This window comes from Puntigrus tetrazona, chromosome 19 (genome assembly GCF_018831695.1).
Source record: "Puntigrus tetrazona isolate hp1 chromosome 19, ASM1883169v1, whole genome shotgun sequence".
Lineage (NCBI taxonomy): Eukaryota > Metazoa > Chordata > Actinopteri > Cypriniformes > Cyprinidae > Puntigrus > Puntigrus tetrazona.
Window position 1 is genome coordinate 9,254,207 of NC_056717.1, and position 18,291 is coordinate 9,272,497.

At 41.5% G+C, this 18,291-nt stretch overlaps 2 protein-coding genes and 1 long non-coding RNA gene across 5 annotated transcripts in view; 1 reads left to right on the top strand and 2 right to left on the bottom strand.

Moving 5' to 3' along the window:
* LOC122323377 (hippocalcin-like protein 1) overlaps positions 1-18,291 on the bottom strand; it is a 313,600-nt gene that overhangs the window by 133,291 nt on the left and 162,018 nt on the right. The gene's annotated exons all lie outside the window — the stretch shown is intronic.
* Positions 358-4,814, bottom strand: LOC122323379 (trafficking protein particle complex subunit 3). Its single transcript, XM_043217184.1, has 5 exons — positions 4,657-4,814; positions 3,724-3,821; positions 2,437-2,536; positions 614-796; positions 358-525 (listed from the first exon to the last, which is right to left on the bottom strand). Exons 1-5 carry the CDS (start codon positions 4,696-4,698, stop codon positions 406-408), a joined length of 543 nt encoding a protein of 180 aa, XP_043073119.1. The 5' UTR covers positions 4,699-4,814; the 3' UTR covers positions 358-405.
* On the top strand, positions 6,123-7,615 carry LOC122323383. Of its 3 annotated transcripts, none has more exons than XR_006247001.1 (3): positions 6,123-6,862; positions 7,218-7,393; positions 7,515-7,615. It is a non-coding gene; the product is annotated as an uncharacterized LOC122323383 (long non-coding RNA). The 3 variants fall into 3 exon arrangements; XR_006247000.1 differs by having other exon boundaries at positions 6,236-6,272; positions 6,348-7,393; XR_006246999.1 differs by having other exon boundaries at positions 6,123-7,393.

The window sequence follows — 18,291 nt, forward strand, 5'->3', positions numbered from 1 at the left end:
AAATATTAGTTGTGCAAAAGGCCTATTGAGTAGAAGAACGAGAAATGAGGGGATTGGCCAGAGTTGTTGGTAGTTAATGATTTATTCAATCTGATTACTGTACTTGACTAAATAAATTAAACCTTCTGTGCCCTATGTATGAGTTAAATGCAAAAAGAATAACAAAAAATACACTACAGACAACCTGACATACAAAAAGAGACTTGAGAAGGTATGAAATAAAAAGCATAGACCAGGTGGAAAGAACATGCCAACCTTGGTGATACATCAAGAGAAATCTTCTCGACGGTGAATTCTCATTGCAATGCTTACAATGTTTGGAGATCGGCTGTTCTTGTTGACCAAAATAGAACTTTTGGTTCCCAATTCAACAAAAAAGTCTCTTGAATCAAAAGTCTCTTAGTCTCATTCATCTCCAGCTGGCAGGTTCTCCTCGATCCTTTTGATGAACTTCATGCGAATTTCTGTCACGTTGTCACCTCTTAGCGTGTCCTGAGCGAATCGCACATCCACCGCCATTTGAACCTGCCGGAGAGAAAAGTTAACCTTAGTGTGAAGGGTAACTGAGGGATAGCAGAAGATCATCGATTCTTCACGCAAACATTCTTTTCACCATTTCAAGAGCTCCTCTCAGCACTCCACAGAGCAGGCTGGAGTAAACTAGATTACTGTGATTGTCAGGAAGCTCTACGAAGTCCACCAGGGGGTTGCTTTCGAGGATAAGAGAGAACTCATCTCCAGCAGGACTCCAGTTGGTCACGCTGGGGGTGATACCCAAGTACATCTTGAAGGCTACCTGTTAACGTGAACACAAAAAGGCCCTTGAGTCTTCATGTTAACTCGCTTGCCTACATTTATGATGTCAGGGCCACATTAAGTGATTCTGCAGAGCTGCCACATTCTTTTTAGGTGCTGTATTCACGACTCTGACACTCAAATGACTTGTTTTTTGCTACATAGCACGGGTTTGAAAAAACGTTTTGAGGGCAGGCCATACGAAGACCAAAATCTTGATCATTTTACATCACACTAACACACTTTTTTATTATTACTATTACATATTTTTATTTACACCAGTTTACATTGGACGTTTCCTTATAGTACATAGGTAATTCTCAATCAAATGAATATTTTACATTGTAAGTGCTGTTATTGTAAACTATTAAATAAAAAAATAAAATAAATATATATATGATTTAAAAAAGTTAATCTTTTACTTAAAGAAGAAAAACTAAGAGGATTAGAAAAGGCAACTAACTGAAGTAAATAATGTTAGGTTAAAATCATTCAAAACTAACATTTCAATTAAAATAAATTAGCTATTACATAAATTTAAAAACCTAAAGCTAATAAAATGACAAATGCACATAGCAAACTTACTAAAAAGGAACTAAAATTAAAATGACTAAAATTAAAAGTAAAAATGTCAAATGTAAAAATAAAAAACATTTTAAATAACAGCTAAATTGGTCTTTTAATAATGTACTTGAAGCCTTAAAACAGCTTGAAGTCTTCAAGCAATTCTTTTAGTTTTTAAGGCAACAACATTAAAACGAATTTATCATAAAGACAACAATAACTGATTTATAAAAACTGTGCATCCCGTACATCCTCAGGACATCAGTGCAAAACAGCTCTACAGGAAGTAACTCCATAACAAAAAGGTTATTAAATTCAGAATGGATGAGCTCTGTTTGAAGCCATAATATAGCCAAAATACACACACCTGTGAGCTCACATCATTTGATTTCTAACGCTCCCAGTCACTGCATTGCTCAGCAACCATAAACAACTAAACGAAATCCTTCGCATTATAACCCTCAGTGACTCAATAATAAATAGCTTTAGGATTCTGATCAGGGTCCCAGCAAACCGATGCATTCTGGATTAACATTTGACAACGTGGCACACAGGAGGGAAAGTGAGGAGAGAAAGACTGAGAAAACAGAAGAAGAAATGAGAACAGACAGTCAAACAGACAGAGACCAAGCAAGACAGGTGACGGACAGGGGAAGAGCGCCATCAATGCTGTCAGTGTGAACCTTATACGCTTAGGGTGAGTTGAATTGTTTCAGTAAAAAAGCACAGTCTTTGGCTCTCCCAGATCAAAGAAAACAAGCTGAAAGGAACACGAGTGTCTCGGTTAACTCTTACACCGCACAAACGGCCCACCAATTGGCTTTGAGATAGCATAGCACGGATGTTTCTCAAGCTGTGTGACTGAAAAATTACAAAAAAAAAAAAAAAAAAACGGTAGAAAGATGTGATGAAAGCTAAGAAAATATGTGGGCTACTGCAGGTTGAAGTTCAAATTCCAGTCACTTGCTTGCGCATTAACATGCTTGCCTGCTTCCTGATTCTCTCTCTCTCGCTCTTGCGCTTGGCCTAAGGGAGGGCTCAGCATGCGCTCTGATTGGCTCCAAGTGCTCACGTTACCTTTGCAATGACATCGGCCGTTTCTCGGAAATCGTGACACCTCCCCACACTGGACCGAGCCAAGAAGTCCTCAATCAGACGCACTCCGATATTGTATCCCCTTGAAAGGACGGAAGAAGAGAAGGCAAACTGTGAAACTGTGTCATTGTCAGAGCAACTTTCAATCGCCCCCATTTCAACCACCAACGCAATCGTAAGAACTATAATCTCTTTTTATTTTGAAGGTCTCAGTAAAGCCCTTTAACTTCAAGCCTCCTCGAAAGGAGAGATACAAAGATGGAGAGAAAGTCAAATCTCGCTTTTGCTTGTATCGCATTTGATGCTTTAAAGAAGCAAGAAAAAAAAAAAAAAAAAAAAAAAGATTGTATTTCAGACATTTTGCCAAACCCAATATCAGTGGGACTACTGGATTAGTTCAAGGCACGGTTTAAATGAAAAGACCGCTCAGCCAAAGAACACACGCTGCCCACTGATTCTCTAAATCACAACCGCTGGACTCCAAGCATCTCAGGGCTTTCCATGCATCCTCGCTGCTTTTCCCACAATCTTTAAAACAGAGCTTCCTGACTGGTTTTGATTCAGGGCTCAGATTTTACAAAAGGGACATCAAGTGGCGACCCAACACAGTACCAAGATAAAAGCAACAAATATGTACTCACTCGAACATAAAAATACATTTATACAATTACAGGCCCAATAATCTACAACATTATAACTAGAAAAAAATGGATGGTGAATATATGATATGCACAGCCATTAGTGCAGAAAAATAAGCGCGTGCTAAAATATTAAGCATCACAACTGTTTAAAAGGTTGAAAGACGCTGAATGAATCTGTGCAGTACAACATGAGATGTGAACAAAAAAAAAAAAAAAAAAACCATCAACACTCTCATCCATCTCTTTCATCTGGATCCGCTCTTAACGGTGGAATTGAATTTGAGAAGTATAGCCATTTTGGGAACAGAATCATGCATCTGAGAAATCAGGGGTGTAACCTACAGCTGCACGATTCATTTAACAGGGTGGGAGAGACGGCTCTCAACAAACCTTTATACCACCCAAACCAACTTCAGCAGACTGGATGGCACAACCACCACCAACATCCACACCAAACCCTCTCTGTTCCACACGCACACATGCTGAATAATGGACAGTGACAGGTGACCAATTACAGCTCCTAATAACATAAACATACTCCTCACACATTGACCGTTTAATCTACGGTCTTAAGAAAAATGGTAAACTCTGTTCAATGTGAACGGATTAAATGGATAGTGAGACTTACATTTTATCCAGTTGTTTGTTGACTTCTTCATCATTTTCATAGTCCTTACACAACTGAGTGACCAGGGCTCCATAAGTGAGAGTAAACAATTCTGAATTCTGTTTAAAGGGAAATACAAGACAGGCCAAAAACTTACCACTCTTAATACTGACAATGAATGCAATTTTTTTTTTATAAATAATAACAACAACAACAATAATTACTATATTAATTACATATTTGCTTCTAACAGAAGTTCCTCTTCTTAGACAAGAAAATGGTAATTTCCTAACAGCAGGAAACTAGCACGCATCATCCTAGGTAATCTTCAGGTCTAAATGAATGTGGGCACATAGTGGTCTTGAGCGCCCTCTCACGGCACAACGTGGGATTTCCACACACATTCATTCCTATGTCAAATTGCAGCCAAAGCGTCATCTAATGCTTTCTACTAATGCTTGCATGACACATCTGGATAATTATTCTCTGTTTTACTATTGTATTATTTAGACGGTGTTGAGAGTGTATCAATGCTTCATGTAACCTATATAAGCCCAGTGCAATAATACTTGTGCTCAAACAATTCGTATGACACTTGCATAATGCTATGAAAGCATGTATTATTATAACCAATATGTCTTTATCATAATTCCCTCAAACGATTATTATTATTATTATTTTTTTGTATTTAGCATTTCGCAAGATTTTTATTTCAAATGCTAGCTCCGACTGACAGACTGAAAGTCTCATGTCTGTACAAAAAAATAAGATAAAATACTTAACTAGATGAATAAACTAAAGCTCGTCTAGGTAACATGCATACTAAGCTATATTTATTTGCATGCAAATATACAAACAGTGCTCTAATAAACTTATTTACCGATGATTATAGTAGCATGTTAGCTAGCTGCCCTGGATTTAGGTCAGATCTGCGGAAACACAAGGCACACTTACCATCTTCTTGCTGTCCGTGGCTCTGTTTGACTGCCTAGACATATTGTCTTATATTACAGGTGTGTACAGATCAGTTACAGGTAATATTTTATTAATCTGCTCAGTGCAATGAGAGTCCCGTGATGTTGTTCCTGTCACTATAACGGATCTACTTCCTGAATCGCAGACGCTCACCGGAAGTGTTGATTTCTCTGGATTGTGGGTATTGTAGTCAAACTGTAGTTATGCCAGTTTAGAACAAAGCACAGCATAGCTTTCTGCAAGCCAACATAGTTGTACTCGTGACTCTATGTGGTCTCTTGAAGGAATAATGAAATAAGTCACATTCAGTTCAATATTTTTGTCCATGTCCACTATGTAAGAGCTGAACAATGTAGCCTAGATGGTTAGTGTCATGAAGCAAACACTGACATCTTCTTTTTACACAAAATGCTATGAAAAACCTAAGATGCGAGCAGTGGAAAGAAGAAACTGCAATGCTTTAAAGCTAGAAATCTACATTTCCATGACATGGTCTCTTGAAAGGGCTCTCTGATATTTTTATCACCAAAAAAGATAAAATTATTGGTGAAATGTTATATCTTGTGCGAGTTGCTGTCAAAGATGAGAGATGCGAGCACAACAGTCATACACGTCTGTTATGTATAAGTAAACTTAAATGTATAAGTAAACGATGCAAAATATGCAAGACAGCAGCCTCATAGGGGTCATTAACACAGAAAACTATTTTGCACTGAAAAACATGAGAGGTAGGTAGTAGAACGAAGTGTTTTTTTTTTAATGATGAGCTGAGTCATGCACATGTTGGAGATGAATGCAATGGTCAACCACATCCGTCTAGGGCATGCTAAAGCAAACTTTAACTCGAGCACCGCAGTTTTAGAACACTGTAATGTGCAACACATTGCAAAATACGTGAATGCAATGCTCATGAGGCCTTTTGCACATCTATCTAGCACTTGTAAATACATTATGGAAATGTATCACAGCGGAATTGAAAACACGTTCTGTGTGAATGGCCTCAAACGTGTTTACATGCAAAAATGAGATGCAAAATGGTGTAAAAACTGCAAAGTGTGCGAGAGATGCACTTTTAATGTTGAGCGATATAACCGTGCGCGCTGCATGTTAACTCAAATGCAGCATTTTTGGTGTCATGTGAGATCCAAGACATCAATACAATGATCTAACTCCAGCAGTGTGTTTTTTAGAGCACAGTGTAGGATGTGTAAGTATTGGAAAAAGATGTGAGACTTGAGTGCAACAGTCAAATGCATGTTACACGTTACATCGGGACCATACATCAATAGAAATCTGCTTTCAGATTATTTATACATTTCAAAACAGGGTCCAGAGTCACAAACAAAGGTCTCCTGCTTGTTGCTTTGGATGAAACATCTGCTAAATGATACGTAACTGATTATTGGGTTCTGCTGTCTTTTGTTGTGTTGTGCTGCTTGTGTGACCGATCGTATTGGATAAGTGATGGTGACTGACATTTGTAACAGCCAATCAGCAGTAAGTGTGACCTATTTTAGAGCAGGTTGGCTTTGTTGGGTCATGCGTCACCTCCGGCCCCGCCTTTTTGGTTTTTGTTATGTTGACTTGTGTTTTAGGTATGTGTTAGCAGTTAGCTCTTCGTTTGTCTCTTTTATAATGTTGTGGACTAATCGTTTGTTATTTCATTTTAGCCTGTCTTTTCCTTTGTTTTCTGTCGATGGCCATGAGTTTAATGACTGCTGTTTATTCAGGTAAGCGCTTAATACTGCTAGAAAATGGGTTGGTATGGACGGAGTGCGCAGTTTGAATAATAGGCAGTTTCCTGTACCCTAGCTTGTTATTGGTATTACTGAGGATGCCGAATCCCAATTTGTGAATGCGTGCGAGCATACTTTTTCCGGTTTGGTAAGTCTCTATTAGGTGGTGGTTAAAGGGGAATATTAGTGTGTGATTTGCAAGCGGTAATGGTGTTAATTGCCCATATCTTTTTTGTAGGATTCTCCCTTTCGTCCTGGGCGATTAAATGCGCCGTTCCTGACGTTTTTTTCCTGTCGCGCCGTGAACTTTCGGTTACTCGGAAGTCTTAGTTGATACGGAGATCTATTACCCGCTACCTGCTTCCCGCTACCTGCTTCCCGCTACCTGCTTCCCGCTACCTGCTACCTGCTATCTGCTACCTGCTACCTGCTATCTACTACTGATCCCTGTGATTGTGATTTGTGTTACTGGTTATTATTGTTTGTTTTTGTTTTGTTTAAAGTGGTTCTGCTTGAGGGCATCTATTTGATTATGGAGTAGCCGGTGCCCTGTGTGGATTTTGCTCCTCCATTGTGGAACTACAAAAATTGTATTCTTTTTCTTTCCTTTTTTATAATTTGTGTATTTTTTGTTTTGTTGGACATTTTGTATTGTTTATATTCAACATTAGTTTGCCTTGGTTGAATTTGTTTGTTCGTTTCCCTTTCCTTTTTCTTGTGACATTATTGCCTGGATTAGTGTGTAAGGTTTTGGTTTGTGTAATACACATTGCATATACTCATTTTATTTTTATCTTCTTACAGGAGCTGGGGTTCCACGGGTGCAGGAGCTTGAGGTGGTGGTGTCACTTCATCATTTGCTGTGGACACGTTTGTGTGTGCAGTGAGTGTGTCGGGGTGTGTGTGTGTGTGTGGAGGTGTAAGTGTGCTTTTGGCTAAATTCAGCACTGGTGATCACTCCCGTGGGTGACCTCAGCCCTGTGAGTTGGTTTCTTATTTTTTTTATGTTTTTGTTTTGGTAATTTAATACCTACATCCATTTTGGAATAGTTTGTGTATATATATATATTTGTTTACAAAATTTTATTTGATTTACTGCAGTTACCATTGGAGAGTGCTGCCGGCAGTAGGTGATGAGGATTCAATGTGACTTTTAAATGGTGAAACAATTGTGAAAATAAATTTTGTACTTTCATGCTTTACTCACGTCTCTCGCCTATTCATATGAGAATTGAACCTGTGTGGCCAAATAGTCATATTTGAGCTAGTTCTATTTCCTGGGGAGAACTCTCCAGGTGGCGTAGTCGGATTCGCTATAGGTGAAGGATTTAAAGTTACCAGCTAACATCTGTAAGGTGTGTTTTGCTCCTCTTCCTCCATGCCCTCACGCTACATTCTGGCGTAGTCGGCAGGGTCTCGTTATGGTTTAGTGCAGAGACGTGAGTATTGGTTTTGTGTTCTCTTTCTTTTTTTTTTTTTGGTTTGTTTGTTATCTTTTTGCAGGAGCAGGTGTTCTAAAGAGTGTTCATCCGTAGTGGTGAGTGATTTGTAATTTGCAGCTATGGATGAAGAGCTACGTGAATTGCGAGAATTGGTAGCCCAATTGAGGGCAGATAATGAAAAATTGCGACAAGAGCAAGTTCTCGTTGCACAACCTGGTCCTTCTAATGTTTCTATTCCAGCAGTGGTAGATCCTCCGCCTGCTGTCCCTAGTTCTTCAGTGACGGATCGATTTGTTTTTGTTCCACGAGATCGAAATTGTTCAAAATTTAATGGTAGATCTGGCATTATGATTGAGGAGTGGGTGGAGGAGGCTCAGACCTGCATGCGACTTCGCCATCTCTCTGCTGTTGATCAAGCGTTTTTCTTGTTTGATCATTTTTGGAGAGAGAGAGGCGAGAGACGAAATTCGATATCGGCCAAGGGACGAGAGGGAGGATCCAAACAAAATTATTCAGGCGTTGCGCGAATTGTATGGCTGCACTAGTTCTTATGTAGCTCTTCAAGAGTCTTTTTTTTCCAGAAAACAACAGGATGGGGAGACTCTATTAGAGTTTTCCCTAGTCCTGCTAAATCTCTGGGAAAAAGTAAAGCGACAGTCGCCTCATGGTAGGCCAAGTGCAGATATTTTGTTGCGCGACCAATTTGTTGAACACGTTCGTGACGGTGCTCTTCGACGTGAACTAAAACAGTTTGTTCGTCGCCAACCTACTGCTATGTTGTTGGACGTTCGTAGCGAAGCAATGCGCTGGGAACGGGAGGGTCTGCCTGGGGGAACGCGTGGTCGTAGCCAATCCGTACCATCTGCTTATGGTATACAATATGGGGTACAGGGACACCAGCACCTGGAAAGTAGTAGTGCAGCGTGTTCTGAATTCAGTGAGTTGAGAGAAATGCTGAAAAAGCAGCAACAGCAATTGAATCAATTGACTCAAAGTGTGGCTCAGATTCAAAATTTTCAACCACACTCTCAATTATCCCGGCCCGGACAGGTTATTTGTCGTCGATGTCAGCAACCTGGCCATTTTGCCAGGGAGTGTACTGGGAACGAAGGCCTCCTCGTTTTCCACCAGCACGTGCAGATTCCGCCGGCGAGGGTGTGCAGTCTGGGCAACCATCGGAAAACTAGTTCCCGCTGAGCTGCAGGGCCACAGCTCGGTCGGGGGAAGGACAGGCTCGAATGTTCTAACTGATGTAAATTTTATGTCTCGTTTTATGTCAACGTGTCCGCAACTTGTCGTATGTATGGGCGGGGTTAAGGTACCGTGTCTGGTGGACACTGGGTCTATGGTGTCCACCATTACTGAGAGCTGTTTTGTGCAAAATTTTGGGGCGTGGGGTCAGGAACAGCTTAGGTCGTGCCATTGGTTGCAACTTCGGGCTGCGAATGGCCTTTCGATCCCATATATGGGTTACCTAGAACTAGATGTGGAGTTGTGTGGGCAGGTGGTTGCAGGTTGCGGGGTGTTGGTGGTTAGAGACCCTCCTGGTAGTATGTGTGCTCAGGTTCCTGGGGTTCTGGGAATGAACATCCTGGGCCGCTGCTATCGGGAGCTCTTTGGCCAGCATGGCACCCGACTTTTCGATCTGCCCATGGTCTCACAGGCTCCCCCTTCTGTATTTCAGGCTTTACAACATTGCCACCACATTGAAGTCCAGCCAGATTTAAGTCAGGGGGGTAGAGTCAAAGTGCGGGGGCGCCAGGCGTGTCGCATCCCCGGGGGCACCATGAAATTGGTTGCAGTAACCTGTTCAACACAGTACTCCGGGGGTACTGTTCTCTTTGAGCCACCCGACTCTGGCCTTCCAGCGGGGTTGTTGGCTTCTACTGCTTTGGTTCAGGTAGACCGTGGCACTGCTTACGTGCCCGTGGTTAATGTTAGCACAGCTGATGTGGTGGTATATGCTAGCACAGTGGTGGGTACGGTCAACCAGGTTTATGTGGTCAGCTTACCCCCAGAGATCTCAGAAGTTCCAGTGGTTTCGGCTAGGGTGAGTACGCAGGTCGCACAGGCTGCCCAGTCGGTACAGGAACAAATTAGGGCTATTGATTTGTCTGTACTGTCAGCAGAAGACCAAGGCAAGGTGAGGGCACTACTTGAAAAGTATGCATCTGTATTTTCCATACATGAGGGTGATTTGGGATGTACCAGTCTCATTTCCCATGAAATCCCCTTGATGGACGACGTACCCGTGAGGCAGCGTTATAGGCGCATTCCTCCGTCGGAATACGAGGTCGTCAAGGCACACATTAATCAATTGATGGAAGCTCAAGTAATAAGGGAAAGCTGCAGCCCGTATCGTCACCAATTGTCTTGGTTAAAAGAAAGAGCGGTAGCCTACGTATGTGTGTAGACTACCGTCATTTAAATGCTAAGACAAGGAAGGATGCTTTCCTTTGCCCCGCATTGAGGAGACACTAGACTCGCTGGCGGGGGCACGTTGGTTTTCCACCATGGACCTTGCCAGCGGGTATAATCAGGTCCCTGTAAGTGAGGCTGATAAATCAAAGACTGCGTTTTGTACTCCATTCGGGCTATTTGAATGGAACCGGATGCCGTTTGGCCTTTGTAATGCCCCAGCACCTTCCAGCGATTAATGGAGCGGTTGTTTGGGACCAACAGTGCCAATCTTTGCTCTTGTATTTGGGACGATATCGTAGTGTTTTTCGGTGTCAGTAGATCAGCATTTAGCCCGAATGGAGGTTGTCTTAAGCCGGCTGCTTAGGGAAGGCCTGAAAGCCAAGTTATCAAAATGCGCATTCTTTAAGCAGGAGGTGCAATATTTGGGGCATGTGATCTCCTCAGGAGGAGTCTCTACGGACCCAGGTAAGATCGAGGCAGTTTTAAAGTGGCCTCAGCCCAATAGTGTTTCGGGGTTGCGTTCATTTTTGGGGTTTGCTAGCTACTACCGGCGTTTTGTGGAGGGGTTCGCAAGACTGGCGGCCCCCTCCACAGGCTGGTGGCAAAGCTGGCAGCCCGAAAGGTCCAAGCATGGCCCTAATGAGTTTGAGCAGGCCTGGTCTAGTGAGTGTCAGAGTGGCTTTGAGGAGTTGAGGTATAGACTTACCACAGCCCCTGTGCTCGCCTATGCAGACTTTTCGCTTCCCTTTATTTTGGAGGTGGACGCTAGTCATGGGGGCTAGGGCAGTCCTCTCCCAAGAGCAGCAGGGTAAGGTCGTCCCATAGCTTATGGTAGCCGAGGTCTTAGGCCCACTGAGCGCAATACATCTAACTACAGTTCCATGAAGCTGGAGTTTCTTGCGCTCAAGTGGGCCATGACTGAGAAGTTTAGGGAGTACCTTCTGGGTCATAAGTGTGTAGTCTATACCGATAATAATCCTCTTAGCTACCTGACCTCTGCCAAGTTGGGTGCCATGGAACAGCGCTGGGCTGCCCAGCTGGCTGCGTTTGATTTTGAAATCAAATACAGATCTGGTAAGACAAATCGAAACGCGGATGCTTTGTCGCGTCAGAATCCCCCCGTGGCAGAAGTTCTGGACATGGGTCCAGGTGTGGTGGTTCCCACCTCATTGCGTCAAGCTAGCCGAGGGGAGGTGGTGAGTCAGGTAAATCAAATAGTATCCTTTCCTTGCTCTTCTAGGAAGGACATCGGTGACCAGCAGCAGGCTGATTCAGTTATCGGAGAGTTACTGGTGTTTTGGAGGCGAAAGCGCCACCAAGTGTTGAGGAGCGAAAGAAACTCTCCAGGTCTGCTGTGGTCTTACTTAGACAGTGGGATCGCTTGAGGGAGATTAAAGGGGTGCTTTATCGTCGTGTGTTTCGTCCAGACGGTGGAGAAGAGGTCCTCCAAGTGTTGCTGCCATCTGCCATGAAGTCTGAGGTATTGACACAACTGCACCAACAGCATGGGCACCAGGGGGTAGAGCGTACCACACAGTTGGTGTGGCAGCGGTGCTACTGGCCTGGAATGTCGGGGGACATTGCCGCTGGTGCCAGGAGTGTGAAAGGTGTCAGTGTGCTAAGGGTGTTCAGCCTACCCCAGTTAGCTTCATGGGACATCTGTTGGCTGCACGGCCAAACGAGATCGTGGCATTGGATTTTACTGTGTTGGAACCTTCGAATTCTGGGGTAGAAAATGTCTTGGTCATGACTGACATTTTTTCCAAGTACACCTTAGCGGTACCGACTAGGGACCAACGGGCTGAGACTGTGGCCCAGGTTCTGGTGGCTGAGTGGTTCGGTAAGTTTGGGGTGCGGGCGTATCCATTCCGACCAAGGCCGTAATTTGAGTCCGTCCTCATTCAGCAGTTGTGTCGGTTATATGGGGTGGAAAAGTCACGTACAACCCCATACCATCCAGCGGGAAACGGCCAGTGTGAGCGCTTTAATAGGACCTTACACAATCTTTTGCGCACACTGCCGTTATCTAGGAAAGGGGAGTGGCCGTCTTGTCTCCCCCAGGTGCTTTTTCGCCTACAACACCACACCTCACCAATCTACGGGGAATCCCCTACTTTCTGATGTTTGGGCAAGAGCCTAGACTTCCAGTTGATTTTTTGCTTGGTAGGGTTGAAGAACCATTGGCAGGTAGTGTCCATCGGTGGGTGTTAGAGCATCAGAATCGGCTGCAGGTTGCTTTTGAGGGTGCTCGTGGGCGGTTGGAGGCCGCAGCCGATCGCCGGAAAGCTAGGTATGACCTTCAGGTGCGTGACATACCTCTGAGGGAGGGTCAACTTGTGTATCTTCGCGACTGTAGTGTGAGAGGTAGACATAAGATTCATGACCTCTGGAGCTCAGCGGTGTACCAGATCCTGAAGGCACCGAAGGAAAGGGGTGTTGTGTACACAATTGCTCCTACTACAGATTTAAGTAAGTTAAAGCATGTACATCGGTCTTTATTGAAGCCTCAGGTAAGAGGATTCCCTCCTGACCGGCCCAATGTTCCATTGGTCGAACCTGTGCTGCCTCGTGAGGAGGAGTTGGATGAGGGAGACTTGTTTGTTTTGGTGTCAGAAGCACCACAGGTTATTAGTAGGCAAGCATCTCAGAGATTCCTCCCCTGTCCCTCAGGATGCTGGTGAGGCTCAGGAGCAGAAGATATTACAGAGATGATAGCTGATTTGCAGCCTGTAAGGAACCCTCCATTAGGTTCAGTGGTGATGGGTGAGAGTGTAGTGCGTGGGGCGGGACGGAGTACGGCTGGGCAGCATTCTAATGTACATCATCTGCCACGGTCACTTGGTGTAGGCATAGTGTCCAGTATAGTTGGTAGTGCAGCGGAGGTATGGTTTCGTCCTTGGGATTGAAGGGCCTAGAGGGCATGTCTTTTTTTTTTTTTTTTTTTTTTATTAGTTCACCGTCGGGCGACGGTACAGAAGGTGGGGTGGATTGTGACCGATCGTATTGGATAAGTGATGGTGACTGACATTTGTAACAGCCAATCAGCAGTAAGTGTGACCTATTTTAGAGCAGGTTGGCTTTGTTGGGTCATGCGTCACCTCCGGCCCGCCTTTTGGTTTTTTTTGTTATGTTGACTTGTGTTTTAGGTATGTGTTAGCAGTTAGCTCTTCGTTTGTCTCTTTTATAATGTTGTGGACTAATCGTTTGTTATTTCATTTTAGCCTGTCTTTTCCTTTGTTTTCTGTCGATGGCCATGAGTTTAATGACTGCTGTTTATTCAGGTAAGCGCTTAATACTGCTAGAAAATGGGTTGGTATGGACGGAGTGCGCAGTTTGAATAATAGGCAGTTTCCTGTACCTAGCTTGTTATTGGTATTACTGAGGATGCGAATCCCAATTTGTGAATGCGTGCATGCGAGCATACTTTTTCCGGTTTGGTAAGTCTCTATTAGGTGGTGGTTAAAGGGAATATTAGTGTGTGATTTGCAAGCGGTAATGGTGTTAATTGCCCATATCTTTTTGTAGGATTCTCCCTTTCGTCCTGGGCGATTAAATGCGCGCCGTTCTGGACGTTTTTTCCTGTCGCGCCGTGAACTTTCGGTTACTCGGAAGTCTTAGTTGATACGGAGATCTATTACCCGCTACCTGCTTCCCGCTACCTGCTTCCCCGCTACCTGCTACCTGCTATCTGCTACCTGCTACCTGCTATCTACTACTGATCCCTGTGATTGTGATTTGTGTTACTGGTTATTATTGTTTGTTTTTGTTTTGTTTAAAGTGGTTCTGCTTGAGGGCATCTATTTGATTATGGAGTAGCCGGTGCCCTGTGTGGATTTTGCTCCTCCATTGTGGAACTACAAAAATTGTATTCTTTTTCTTTCCTTTTTATAATTTGTGTATTTTTGTTTTGTTGGACATTTTGTATTGTTTATATTCAACATTAGTTTGCCTTGGTTGAATTTGTTTGTTCGTTTCCCTTTCCTTTTCTTGTGACATTATTGCCTGGATTAGTGTGTAAGGTTTTGGTTTGTGTAATACACATTGCATATACTCATTTTATTTTTATCTTCTTACAGGAGCTGGGGTTCCACGGGTGCAGGAGCTTGAGGTGGTGGTGTCACTTCATCATTTGCTGTGGACACGTTTGTGTGTGCAGTGAGTGTGTCGGGTGTGTGTGTGTGTGTGGAGGTGTAAGTGTGCTTTTGGCTAAATTCAGCACTGGTGATCACTCCGTGGGTGACCTCAGCCCTGTGAGTTGGTTTCTTATTTTTTTATGTTTTTGTTTTGGTAATTTAATACCTACATCCATTTTGGAATAGTTTGTGTATATATATATATTTGTTTACAAAATTTTATTTGATTTACTGCAGTTACCATTGGAGAGTGCTGCCGGCAGTAGGTGATGAGGATTCAATGTGACTTTTAAATGGTGAAACAATTGTGAAAATAAATTTTGTACTTTCATGCTTTACTCACGTCTCTCGCCTATTCATATGAGAATTGAACCTGTGTGGCCAAATAGTCATATTTGAGCTAGTTCTATTTCCTGGGGAGAACTCTCCAGGTGGCGTAGTCGGATTCGCTATAGGTGAAGGATTTAAAGTTACCAGCTAACATCTGTAAGGTGTGTTTTGCTCCTCTTCCTCCATGCCCTCACGCTACATTCGCTTGGACATGGACTCAAAACACCTAAAATCAAGGTTTTGAGGCACGTTGTTAGAAAGCTGAACTTATTTTTAACTTAAGAACCGTTTCATGCAAGAAACATTTCGAGATGTAGCAAAAACTAGCAGAGCGGAGTGCAGCGGTCAAACACGTTCTGTAGCACGTTGGCATAGAAAAAAAAGCATGTTTTTCCCAATTTCTTTAAACGTAGTTTTATGGAAATAACAAGAAATGTAACAAAGTGTTGTAGGCTAAATAGTAAATCTGATTCCTACTATTTGTGTATTGTAAAGTCACAAGTTATCCAGTGTTGGGGGTAAAACATTGCAAGTATTTTTTTATTTAGTGTTTATTATTATTTTTTATTTAGAAGGAATATGTGATTAGCTTTTTTAGTAATGCTAGTTAGTTTGTTTCCCATCTCTTGACTGACAGCTCTCGTGTTGCCATGTTGAGAGAAATCAAGAGTAGGCCTAAGTGCAGAGGTGTTGTGCATGCTATGTGAACATGATTCTGGACTAAATATGACATTTACTCATGTCCCCAGCACAAAATTCAGTCTGCATTTTAAAAAATGTATATGTTTAATAAATAAAAACTGTCAAATGCAAAATCAGAATATTATACAAAACTGCAATATTTAAATGTTAATAAGACAAATTTAATTCATGTATTAAATCCATTTTTTTTTACATTTTATTTATTAAATGTTTCTGCTGCTGACCTTCAAAGCTTTTATGTTAAGAGAAAACAAACATACAAATACCTGTGTAACATACAGAGGTACGTTTTTTAGGGAATTATGCAATACTGTAATGCATTACTTTTCAAAGTAACACTTAAAGGAACACTGTTTTTTTTTTTTAAATATACTTATTCTCCAACTCCCTCTGAGTGAAACGTCTGATTGAATCTGATTAGACCAGAAGCATCTCGTTAAAAGATGACCAAAGAGTTTCTATATTTTTAATTTTCCATCGGGCTTAGTACATGATGTAACCACAGAAAAGTTTTAAAAAGGAAAAATATTAAAACACTTGCTTCTGGTCTAATCAGATTCAACAATCTATGCTAAGCTATGATAAAAATGCTATCGCCAGTCCTGGAGATTAGCTGAATGGATTCAAAAACCGTACAACTCTACTTTTTAACTCTGGGGGAGTTGGAGAATGAGCCTATTTTCAAAAAAAAAAAAAGAAAAAGAAAAAAAGGAGAGTTCCTTTTAAGTAGCCTATCAGTGCGGCCGATATGTCACACTATGTCACGTCTCTCACTCTGCAGTCTTTCTCCGTTTGCTCGCTCTTCTTAAAACAGAATCCAGCTAATAATAAATGAGAAGATTAGACAACCAATAGAAGAAAGGGAGCATAGAGGAAGACAAGTAACCTGGTCACATATAAACTGATATTTTAATTAAAGCAGAGTTTTGTTGCTAGGGCCAATGTTTTCTATGTTGCTATTGACTTCTTAGCACAGACGATCAATAAGTAGGATGATAAAACATATTAAACTCAAATCGGTAGGTAACAGTGTTAATAATTTACATTTGCTCCTAATTATCACAAAAAATACCTTTAGGACTCCCTGCTTGTTTTGCCTATAACCTAAAATGTACTTTACATAATCTATTATAAGCTATAAGAACCTTTTTTTTCTTGACTAGAATGTTGAGCAGTCCTTAACACTTTATCTAAACTTAGTGCACGTACTCCTCATAAAGAAGCAATTCTAAAACCTTCTAACATTTTCAGAGGGAAACCATTTCAATATTGTCTTCTTGGGTTTTAAAATTACAATCCAAACTGCTTTATTTGTTCATTCAGATTGAGATCTGGGACATTTCTGTTTTCTTCCACTAGATGGCTGTGCAACAACATGTAAGTCTATGCAGTACGACGTTATCATGAATTAAAGATACAAATACAGATATGTATATATATATATATATATATATATATATATATATATATATATATATATATATATATATATATATATATATATATATAATAGATACCATATAAACTTAGTGAAAACATTAAAATGTCCTTATATTCCCACATCTCCCCAAAAAAAGTCTTTAATTTAGTCCACAGTTTTAATTCAATGTCTATACGTAATTTTGGACTTTCATGATAGCTCGGTATTGTATCCATAAAAATATTTTAGCAATGAGATTGCCTAATATTTGTCTTGTCCTATTAGAATTTATAAATACCGTAATTGCTAATTAATTATATTACAGACAGCAGCCATTGTACATCTCCCACCGTCTCAGAATATTATCTCTTGAGTGCATTAGAGTGCATCGTAAATGTGCTTAGCAGTATTCATATCCTGCAGGAAGAATTGTGGGATATTTCCTTAAAAAGATTATTTGCAGAGCTCCAAAAATTGAGATTTGGACAACAACACTTAATGTCACGCTGTGCTGAGTCAGTTGATCTCGCTTGAGGAGAAAAATTCTGTTTCAGCCTGTTCAATAGCAGCTGTCTCATTTTCTCTCCCGATGTTTTCTTTCTCACGCTGTTCAGACTGGAAATGATGGATAAGCTCCTCAGAACAGACTCGGAATAACTTAATGCACTCAGAGCAAATACCAGCGAAACCTCAGAGTAAATACCAGCTAACCCAGCAAAACGATATTAGTAGCGTGCGCGCCCACTCGTAAGCATCAGACGTCATATCACAATACATAAATATTCTGTAGTTATTTGGCCTGTCGTTACCGAATACCCAGGGAGTTTCTTGCAGGTTTGGAAAAAGGTTGCTTAAGCTTAAAGTGGTGCTTTATTTGGGATTCATTCTTTTTTTAAATCATAAATGACAACATCATGATATACAAAGTCAAATTATTAGTCTGTGTGGAATCATCTGTGATTTTAAAGGCCTGCAGGAAACATTTGAGAGTGGTTATTAGTCATTCTGCCATAATGCAGCATGGTCCACCCATCACAGGGTGCATCTACTGTATATGTCAGTGATCTCTGGCTGAACTTCTTGGAATGTTGCTTAGCAAAGAAGCAACACAGAAACAGTGCAATCTGGCCGCTGGGAAAGGTATTATCCTCATTTCACAGGATATATTCTCACAACAATCTCTAAAAGCGCAGCTTTGAAAGAAAGCAGTTGCTACAGGCTAAAGTTTGATCTGGAATAGTTGCGGGGCAGCCAGTGGCAGTCTGAAAATCAATGATGTGCCTGTCAGGTTTTGTTTTAAGTTATGTGATACGTGATGATAATTTCAACGTTTTTATACAGCTTGCTAAAGAGGAAAAAAAAAAAAAAAAAAAAAAAGTTCCGTTGCCATTTTGCGCGGAGAGATAATCAAATTTTAAGCTGAATATTTT

Bases quoted from the DNA above. Each gene is read 5' to 3' on its own strand.
- LOC122323379 (XM_043217184.1), bottom strand. From the start codon at position 4,698: ATGTCTAGGCAGTCAAACAGAGCCACGGACAGCAAGAAGATG. The intron at 2,537-3,723 runs GTAAGTCTCACT...CGTCCTTTCAAG, and splicing joins AACAAACAACTGGATAAAAT to GGGATACAATATCGGAGTGC. The intron at 526-613 runs GTGAAAAGAATG...TCTCTCCGGCAG, and splicing joins TGAGAGGAGCTCTTGAAATG to GTTCAAATGGCGGTGGATGT.